The sequence below is a fragment of the Fulmarus glacialis genome, unplaced genomic scaffold (assembly GCF_000690835.1).
Source record: "Fulmarus glacialis isolate BGI_N327 unplaced genomic scaffold, ASM69083v1 scaffold16230, whole genome shotgun sequence".
In the NCBI taxonomy this organism is placed as follows: domain Eukaryota; kingdom Metazoa; phylum Chordata; class Aves; order Procellariiformes; family Procellariidae; genus Fulmarus; species Fulmarus glacialis.
The window spans coordinates 532-11,281 of record NW_009189733.1 but is presented as its reverse complement, the minus strand read 5'-3'; the positions used below and the strand labels follow the sequence as shown (position 1 = coordinate 11,281).

Genomic DNA, 10,750 nt, shown 5'->3' with positions numbered 1-10,750 from the left:
ACATAGTGCAGGGGGGGGGGGGGTGGCAATGAGAAAAATCTAGGTCAGTAAATATATGCATGTTTAGTAAACATGTTTGGAACCATATGGTCTGATTTCCCAACTTTGGGCATAAAGCAAGGCAAGAAAGTAGTAAAGCCACTTTTTGCAACCTGCATTTAAAAGGACAGAGTTTCTTTCCCATCTTTTCATTTATGCTCAAATTGTTTTGAGTAAGTGCATTTTTTTTTTTAAGATCTCAAGCTTTATTTCCCTGTATTAGTGCATAAAGTTGTATTCACTACCTGAAAAAAAACATGTGTCTGTATGCAGTCATTTGTACATGGCCTCACTGCACTAGCAGGCATGTGCACATAATTATAGGAAAAGAGACCACAATCTGAAAGTACATTACCAAGTTTCTGATCACATTAGAATAGCTTAGGCTACTTTCTGTACTACACAGGGCTAATAGAGCAGTCTGGGGAAAAAAAGGTAGCACAGTCTACCTTAAGTTTAACGACATCTTCACTTATAATGTAGAAGAAAACCTCCCACTAGGAATTTCTCATGTCAACGCAAATAATGGGACTTCAATAGTCATAAAACTGAATACCAAACCAAAGTTAGTTCTGCCAATGTATTATTTCCTGCAGTATTTTTCAGTCTCACATCCTTCTTAAAAAAGAATAGCATGTGGTTTACCTGTTCAACAGAGGTGGACTTCAATAATACTAAGCATTAATAGTTTAATGGAATTGAGAAGGCAGCAATTTTTTCTTACCACTGTTCTGGAGACTTTCTTGCACAAGTAAGAGAACATCTGGTTGAGTCATCTGTCAATAAAAGTAATAAAGCTGTTTTCACAGCTGTCAAAAAGGTGACATCCCACAACTCAAAAAAAAATTTTAAAACATAGCCCCCAGGACGCTTCTGTTTTAATTCCAGAGAGGGCAGCAAGAAGGAAACAAAGTAATAGCAACCGAGATAAAACTGCTCTTAGTCCTTGGTTATCGCTAAATTGTATCAAAAGGAACACGAACTCTGCTTATTTTGAAGGAAAAAAAAAATTCTGGAGTAATTGTAAGTAAAGCTATTTTTACCTCTATCAAAGACTTGGTTGTGAAAAAAAACACCAACAGAAATACTATTTCAGTATGCTTAAATATGATTGCCTTATGAAACAATGGATCTACCTCACATCAAAGACTGGAATCATAGCTTTTTAAAGTTATATGCACTTTATGAACTGGGATCATTCTTTTTCACTCCAAGATTTCCATCTTTGTTTCCTATAGGAAATGCTAAATTTTAACTATGAGACTGCCAAATCAACTAGAGCAGGACTAAGTTTAAGTATAGAATCAAAAGCTTTTCACAGTCCTTAATTTCTTTTCAATGTTCAATGACAAAGATGTATAGAAACAACTAGCATGACAAATCAAGACTTCAAATTACTTCACATATAAATGACGTAAAATGGTTTCATGGCTCAAAAATAACCTAGCAATCAAAGACTCTGATGTGCATATATCAGTACAGAAACAAGATCATGGAAGTGCCATTTAATCCAGCTGTAAGAGAAGATAAATAATGATCTTTCTCCTAGGACTGCTAGGAGTACAGATGTTTTAAGCATTTTCAGTTTTTCAGAAGGAAGATTTGATAAAACACAAAGCTGTATTAAACTGCCTGACCAATACTGGTGTATGAAGCAAGGAATGTTATTTTAAGACCATTTTAATGTGGTATCTCTGTTTTACCCAATGGATTTTCATAAAAAGTTCTACTACCACACTGTAAGTTATATTTAAACTGTAATCCACATAAAGGTGCAAACATTCAAAATCACTTAGACAAAGTCAATAAAACGGTCTTACTTACATTGGCAGGAAACTGGATATCTATGTTTATGTCTGAAGTTTTGAAACCAAATCTGCTATAGGAGGAGCCATACAATCTTAATGAGCACTCTGCAACAAAAAGAATTATACTGCATTTACTCCATGCCTTATTTTAAGTGTGTAGCTCCATTTCGGTAGATCTTAAACCTATATCTAGTTTTGATAACCACAGGAAGTGAAGAAGGGTCTTCCAGCAGCACAGAACTATGTTAGTAAATTCTGCCTTCCATGCTGTTGCTAGTAAAGGCTTATCATGAAGGTCAAATGCCCCCCATGTCCTGTTCATCTTCGCTTTTTACTACAGGTCTGTTTGGGTCATGAGCACCATTGTAATTTAATTCTGATACAGGGTTATATTGCCACATCATGTCGTTCAACAGACTAGCAACTAAATATACTGTTGTAGAATTTAGCTAGCCAAGGTTTTCAATTAAGTTTTCACTTTATGAGCTGTTGTTTTCTTCTTTTTTTTTTTAAAAGTTGGCATTTCTAGAATTTAAAACAAATTGCAAATAATACCTGGCAATTTTTGACGCAGTACATTTTCCATCACTGTTTTAATGTTGAGCCTTTCTTCTAGATCTTCATTATTTAAGCCAAACTCCTGCACTACATTTTCAATAGCAACACCAATAGCTTGTATCTGGGAAGGCGTTGGAGGAGGCAGAGCGGTCAGCAGCTCTTCTTCTTGCTTTTCCTTTAAAGATAATAAGACTGACATTTTAATGATTTTCTTGAGTTGCTTAATGTGCTAGAATGAATGCCTGCAACTCAGCCCAAATAACACCACCACAGATTTTCCAGATAATGGAGGTAATTGGAAGCAAGAACATCAAGAGAGAAACTGTGACAGGTATAAAGAATTAGATATTCCAGGAGGCTTCAGTAATGTGCAGAGGTATACATACATGTATTTGGAACATTAAAAAAAAAATGTCACCAATTCTTCCATCACCTATGAAGTGGAAAAGGGTAGGAGTTAAAGAGAAAGAATTAGAAAACCTGCAGGAGACAAATATTTTTGGCCACTTCAAGCTGAGAAAGCAGAAGGAACAGAAGACACTTAATTAAAAAAACCCAGAAAGTAAAATTGAGGTTATGTTGGAAGTTATTTTGGTGTTTATGTTCAAAACAAACCTATTTCCTTTACATATAAACAAGTCTGTAATACTTCACAAGTTCCTAGTTTCATTTACAGTATTCCTGAATTGAAATCTTCACCCTGACCTATAAGTTATGATTTTTAATTCTGCCATACCAACTATACTTGCTTATTGCTACTCCTCATTGCTCTGGACTTGATCAAAACTCTTCATTATTGAAATATGCCAATGAAATATACACTAAGAATACACATAACTAGTCTACAGGAAGAATTACAGAACAGCAAAACAGAAGAGTCACTTGGTACAGCTTTTTTATTATACTTCAATCACCAGTAACAAAATATTACTAAGTTATACTTCAAATGCGGCATGAAAAAGTACAAATTAAATTCCAAAGCTGAGAGCAGAAGCAAAGTCCAGGTCCCAAGTTTACTCTTTTTATCAGCATCACTAAATAATAGTTTTTAAGAAGATTCAAACATGGTATAAAATAAATGTAGAATGATTTTAGAAGCAGTGCAGTTTCATTGTCATTAGTAGGGTGAGGACAGTTTCATAAATCTGCATTTTATACTTTTTCTTGTCCTTAACTCACCTTTAGGCTTTTCTTGTGTCTTTTCTCTTTAATATGCTTATGAGCAAAAGCCACCGACTCAATCAAAACATCACACAATTTGCAGGTATACTTTGCTGATGGGTAGCTTCGAGGTTGCTAAAATAAAGATAGTAAAAAACCCTAAAATATAGAAAGATATTACCTTCATTTCATTCAAACCCTTACTAAGCTGAATGACTGTAACTCTGAAGTCCAGAAATACTCACTTTAGCTTTCTTAACTCCATCTTTACAGTCAAAAAGTTTGCATATTAAATATAATGCCAAAAGAATGGTGGTACTGGGTCAACCAAGCCCGACACCTTGTCTTTCACAGTGGAAAATACCCAATGCCCATGGAAGAATATATTAAGTGAACAAACTTTTCTGGTCCTCTGCCCCAGCATCTAGTGATCTGATGTTAATTCATGAACTAAAGGAGCAGCCATTTTTGTGCTTAAATTTCTCCCAAACCAAGATTTATTATAGTTAAAAAAAAAAAAAGGATAACCTGCCTTCTCTTGACAATTCATTAACAGCACCCATTTTGTATGTTACATCAATTCTATAACTAGACTTTCTAGCTACAGTCAGAGGAATTGTTCAAAGTGTACTCTCTGTATCGTATTTACAGACAAAAAAATAGAAGAGGACTATACAAGTAAAGACAGTGGCACCTTCTTCAGTCTATAAATGCAGTCTCGCTTCAATCGTTCTTCAGCTTGCTGCAACCCTAGAAGTTCTTTTGCCGACAGCACAGATTCATCTATGACTGGACCATCCACTTCATCTTGATCATACTCATCTTTTCTAGTTCTTCTTGATCTTCTTGGTTTCCTAAGCTTCTTCATTTCTTATAAAGAGCAAATATGTCAAATAACTTCAGAGTACCACACAGCATTTTGTTTGTTTGTTTTCTTTAATTACGATTCTACTTATGTGCAAGTCAAAGAAGATACAAATCATCTACCCTGCATGGTTTCATAATCTGTTCTGTGCAAGTCTGATAATAGCAAGAGTGCATATTTATGTCATAACCTACAGTACCTTTGTTCCGAATTACTAAAAAACACTAATTTGTCCCATTGAAGTCACCAACTTTATTTAGATAGCTTTGTTAAAACTGGCAAAAAAAAAAAAAACCTAAATGCAATAGATTTCACTGCCTAGTTGAGATATACCTGTGTGTCATTACAATGAAAAGGTAGAATATATCCAAAGATTTCAGGATGCCTGGTCATGCTTAGGTAAACGAACAAGCTAGAAAGAGAACTGACCCATAGACCACTGCAAATATCACAGAATTAGTGAGTGTAGGCCAATCTGAATGATTTGTAAGAGCTAACAGCACTATGATATAGCATTGCCATGGCTTAGCTGACATACAACAATTTATTATCACCAGTAATAACTGCTTGTTAATGTCACTTGCCTTTCAATTAAACCAGCATATGGATTAGTATTGCCTTCACATCATTAAATAGACAAATGAAAAAAAAAATAACCACCCCTATTGGCTACATAAGCCAATAAATAATGAACTTGCTAAGTATTTGCACACATTGCTTAATAAAGCTATACAACTGGCAGAATAAACATGCTTATAAAGCTTGTTATGTTTACAGCAAAAGTTCTGGAACAAATTAATGTAAATACCACTTCTACTTTTAAGCAAACTTTGTCATCATTTTGAAGCAGGAATTGCTACTGGTCCAAAAAATACCTGTAAAAATCATCTCAGGAACGAATATTCACAGGCCAGATTTTCACACATGACTTTAGGTCCCATCTTACCTTTCACTTGAACAGCTATACCGGTTGTCAAGATGCATGGGATTTCTAAAGTTCCCTGCTTCTGAGAAAGTTTATGCAACTTCCTTAGACTCCAAAACTCTTATCATAGCAAGAGCTTTTTATTTGTAATAATTAAAAAAAACCAAAACACAACTGCCCTACCAAATACATTTACAAAGTTTCTTTCCTGCGACCACAATTTTTGTCTCTAATAATTGGCAAAAGGGAAACAACCTGGTTGTGCATTTTCAACCAGTTGTTTGATTCATTTCACTAAGCAGCATGCATGTGTTAGTGTTGTAAACAGGAACAGGACAAGAATGGTAATATAATTTGTTTCAGCAGCAGCATAAGTTTATGCTGGAATAAACAGAACTAAGGCTCAATAGTAGTTCAAAGGAAGCTCGAAGGAGCAGAAACAGAAGTCTGAGTCTCTGAACTTTACACATCCCTTCCATTACCCATTTTGCTGACTCTCCTGCTCAAACTCCTAAAACGTGCCACAGTTGTTTGACTACATTTTTACTGATCAGTGTAGATAGAACTTGGAGAAAAATGTGTATTAAATGAACATCTTTGCAGGAAAGCATGTGACAATTACCTGTTTACCAATTACTTCTGTAACCACTAAGCAACTTAAAAAAATTACAAAGTAAATAAATACTTCTAATATTTGGTAGTTACAGTAATGACAATCTAATTATAGGTGAATGGTTAAATAAAGTACTAAAGGCAAGTTAAAGTTCAAGGTCCTGCAGAAAAATCAGTGCCTCAGACATTTGGTAAACTCCTTCCTTATGAGCTACAGTAAAACGGCATAAAGGTAAAGGAAAGGGACAACTGCAGAAAGGATTTCAAGTAAAAGGAAACGCTAAAAGAAACATTTTTAGTAATTGTTTGCACTTGACATAGAATTAGAGCTTTTGAAGGGACCTCAAGAGGCAGGCTATGCCATGCCTGTGCTTCGCAGCAGGATGAAATGAACTTTGTCAACCCTGAGCAATGCTCACCTAACCTGTTTTTAAAGACCTTCAGGTAGATACTCCATGAGCTGCCCAGACAACCTCTCCAGTACTTCACTAGCCTTACCATTAGAAACTTTCCTTTCATTCCTCATCTGAACCTTTCTTGCTCAATTTTAGGCCCATTGCTTTGTGTCCCATCTATTGGAAAGACACAAGCCAGATTACTACATCAGTTTTTTAATACCTTTCTAGAGAGCTGAGGACTGTTAACCATGCCTCCCTACCCTTTCCTTTTGCCAAAAGATTGGGGATTGTTTACAGTTTGTGTAGTTTCTGTTTTCTGTGTGCCCTGGCGTTCTTCTTGCTCTTCTTTGGACTGTTTCCATTTTATTCGTTCAAGTAGGGTGCCAAAGCCAGACAGAGTATTGCAACTGAGTTTACCAAAGACTTACAAAAAAAGGGGTTCTCCAGGCTGCGAGTCTGTTTTCATGCCTCACAACACCACGACACTGACTACTCACTATCAGCTTCTGATTCACTATGATTTCAGATTCTTCTCTGAAAAAATACTACTTTATAATAACTTTTCCTCCTTTATTTGTACTGTTGACATTCCTACTTCAACAATGGCATTTACAAATATTTCTTTTGTATTTCATCCTGTATGTAGGTCATTTCTCCAGTTGTGCAAAGTTATTTTAATTGACCTTCCTGCTTTTCCGCATTCAGTTCCTACCAGCAACGCAGCATATTCAAATTTAAAAGCACACAATTAATAAGCATGCTGTCTTCATTCATCATCAGAATAGTGTAATAAACATTGAACAGAACAGAATCCTTGTAGATGCTTGCTCAATGCTTTCTGTCATTTTGACAAAATCTTTGGTAAGTATTGTCTGAGTGTAGTTATCTAGTTAGCTCTGCAAGTCTCTTGTATTAATTTAATCTAGAGAATTTTCCTTTAGTTTACTTACAGGACTGTCAGGTAAGAGTGTCTAAAGTACTACAGTACTAGTACTAGCAGTATCTACCAACTGCTTCTCCCACGTCCACAGGGAACTGATCACCATTTTAAAGAAGTAAATTAGAAAGACTTGGTATACTTTTTTCTTGACAAATCCATGTTTACTGCTACTCATCTCTTTGTTACCTTTCAAATACTTATAGTAGGTTACATTATTTGTTCCAGAACAGATTCCCAAGCTTAAAGTTGCGTACCATTTTTTTAATTCCACTTTTAAGAGACACTTGCCCTTTCCTATATGCCAGTAGCTCGCTTCTCCTGAATAAGTTCTCAGGTATGATTGCCAGTGGCTCCAAAAATCTACTTCAGAGAGTTCCTGAAGTTGCACAGAACAAAATTCATTAGACCCAGCAAATTTGAGAACACATTTGCTGTCCTGGTTTCGGCTAGGATACAGTTAATTTTCTTCCTAGTAGTTGGTATAGTGCTGTGTTTTGGATTTAGTATGAGAATAATGTTGATAACACACTGATGTTTTAGTTGTTGCTCAGTAGTGTTTACACTAGTCAAGGACTTTTCAGCTTCCCATGCTCTGCCAGGTGCACAAGAAACTGGGAGGGAACATAGCCAGGACAGCTAACCCAACGGGCCAACAGGGTATTCCATACCATAAGACATCATGCTCAGTATATAAACTAGGGGGAATTGTCCAGGGAGCAGCGATCGCTGGTCAGGGACTGGCTGGGCATCAGTCAGCAGGTGGTGAGCAACTGCATTGTGCATTGCTCATTTTGTATGTTCTATCATCATTATTATTATTTTCTCTTCCTTTTCTGTTCTATCAAACTATCTTTATCTTAATCCACAAATTTCACTTTTTTTTTTTGATTCTCTCCCCCATCCCATTGTAGGGGAGGGGAGTGAGCGAGCGGCTGTGTGATGTTTGGCTGCCTGCCAGGTTAAACCACAACACTGGCGAAAGCATTCTACTCTGCCCTCTCCTCATCTGAGGTTGAGCTTAAGTGTGCAGCTTACTTCAAACAGTGAGAGAAACTGGGCACCTGCTCACATTTTATCTTTTTAGTGATGGCTGATATCAAGGGAAAGGACATTTAATTCCTAGACTCCCTGGTATCAAACAGCAATAGCGTTCCTTCTCAGCAGGGGGGCAGATCAATACTGTCTTTGGCCCCCAGTCTTAACTAAAAGACGACAGATTTCTTGCTAACAGGCAGTTGTTCTGTGTTAGCAGCACCTCATCTGTGCCTTAGCCTTTCTTATTTTATCTAATTATATTCTCTTTAAAGCTTCCTCTTTCTGCTTTGATCTACTTACACTTCCTTCTGGTACTCACATTCAATGAAGATCTTGTGATATTGATCACTTTAACCTCCCTTAGCTTGTTCTTTCTTGCATTTCAATACTAAGGGCTTGTACCCTCATTATTAGTTCCAATTGCCCATAGAGAAGTTCAATATGCATAGAGAATTAGTTTTGTGTTATTGCTGTATTACTGTTGCTAGTATTAAGTTCTCACAATACCTACAAGGCATTGTTTTCAATCTTCATTAAGATATATTGTTACAGACTTCATCAGTAGCTCCAAAATCTTGCCTTGTATCAACTTAACTGAAACATCACTTACAGCCTTGACAGATTCAATCAAATTGTACCTGGGAAACTGCGAACAGGGACGCCACACAGCTGTTGCAATCTACTTACTCCTACCACTTACAAACTAATTTACAAAGCAACACAATTTATAAAACAAGTTCTGTATCATTCGCTGTAACAATTTGTTAGTATAGTACAGTCAATGGTTTGCAATATATGACAGAACAAAAATGATTTTTTGCTTTAACAGTGAATCTTGAAATTTTACTTTTCAGTAACACACACAGAAAGCTACTTTACTGGACAGCTATGTAAAAACAAACATGTTGATTACCAGAGCTTCCTTTCTGCATGTCTAGCACGTCTTCACTCATTAAGTCTTCCTGAAGCTGTCGTCTTACATTTCTGTTTCCAGCACCTTCAACCTCATGAAAAGAGTCCTTTCTTGTCCTGCTATGCACAGGAATCCAGGCAACAGATCTGTACTCTCTCCAGCTGTCAGAAGTACCTCGGTAGTCATCAGAAACCCACTTCTTCATTTGGTCTCTTTGGGTATCATTTAACTTTGACCCTTGACTGTAAGCTGTGTTTTTAAGTGAATTTGGGCTACTCAAAACATGATGCGGCCCTCGCCTGGGACTGCTTCCGTAATGACCTGGTGTTCCCTTTTTCTTTTGCAGGCTGGTATCTATTTTATTGCTATGGCCATTTCCGTATTCATCCATGACTCCGTAGTCTTTCAGTAAGGGACTCCCTTTTAATTCTTCTTGACGTAAAATTTCCTGTTCCTTATGTTGTTTGGCAAAGCAAGGTTTTGCAGCATCTCCCATCGTTATTGCTGTTCAATTTAGTGATCCCCATCTAGAAATTAAAAAGTTAAAAGTTGTATTTTAAAATTAATCAAGTGATAAACACTGGTTATTATTTGTTATGGAAATCTCAGCAATCAAAGCCCTGGCTCTGTAATACCATCAAGGCAAGCAAGTCTTGGTGGAAAGCAAAATTGCTCCAACCAAACAAAAGGCAGTTCAAACCTCAGCTAGGTTTCTCCTCTTAAAATGTCTAACACTTATGGGTGGTTCACAAAATACAGAGACAGCCTATGGCTTTTTTGGGCATTAAGGTCTAGGACAGACCTTTAGGACAGATAACTACTTTTAAGAATCCACATCACAGTCTCAGCTCAGTACATGAAAGCTTTGAAAGAATGACTGAAGAAACTTTGTAGCATGTAGAATATGTAGGAGGTAATTATGAGGATGGCCCCAAAGCCGTTCTACATCATCTGAATATTCCCCTTTCCTCACAGTAGACACTGTTCACCCTGTTAAGAATGAAAATTGTGATCAGAGGAGACAGAGATGCAGAAGTTGAGTAGCAATCCATCTGTCGGGCAAATCTGATACCACGATTAAGAAACAATGCTGCACTGCCCAGTGCACTCTGCACATTCTACCCAGACCAGCATTCTGAGGTCTCACATTACTGGTTATTAAGCACTCATATTTCATATTATTTTAGTATTATCTAAAACACCTGGGCTACCGATTTGCTCTTCCCCCCAACCCCCACCCCACTTGGTCACGTCCATGCTCTTATTGTAAAACATTTCCAGGGAGCTGTAACTCCAATGTTAGCATAAACCCGTGTGGATTGTGAAAGGGGGAGTTACCTGGAAGAGACTGGCTAAACACATGTAAGCAGCAGCGGTCACATGGACACTGAATATTGTATGATTTAAATATAGCCACATACAACCAAAAAAAAAAAGGTTTTATTTTTCAAAAGACACGTATGTGCTTAAGGATGCAGAGAAGGCTGTAGGGCATT

The 10,750-nt window shown here is 36.9% G+C and overlaps 1 protein-coding gene across 3 annotated transcripts in view; it reads right to left on the bottom strand.

Annotated features, from left to right (window-relative positions):
* Positions 1-9,750, bottom strand: part of ZCCHC6 (zinc finger, CCHC domain containing 6) — a 31,073-nt gene extending 21,323 nt beyond the window's left edge. For 2 of the 3 annotated variants that reach the window (XM_009583260.1, XM_009583268.1), the window contains exons 1-6: positions 9,255-9,750; positions 4,261-4,436; positions 3,585-3,701; positions 2,403-2,580; positions 1,864-1,952; positions 764-815 (exon numbers count right to left, since the gene is read on the bottom strand). In XM_009583260.1, coding sequence (XP_009581555.1) covers positions 764-815; positions 1,864-1,952; positions 2,403-2,580; positions 3,585-3,701; positions 4,261-4,436; positions 9,255-9,750 — 1,108 coding nt within the window. The remainder of the gene's footprint in view (positions 1-763; positions 816-1,863; positions 1,953-2,402; positions 2,581-3,584; positions 3,702-4,260; positions 4,437-9,254) is intronic. The other variant, XM_009583275.1, reaches the window with a different exon arrangement.
* Between the last annotated feature and the right edge of the window lie 1,000 nt (positions 9,751-10,750).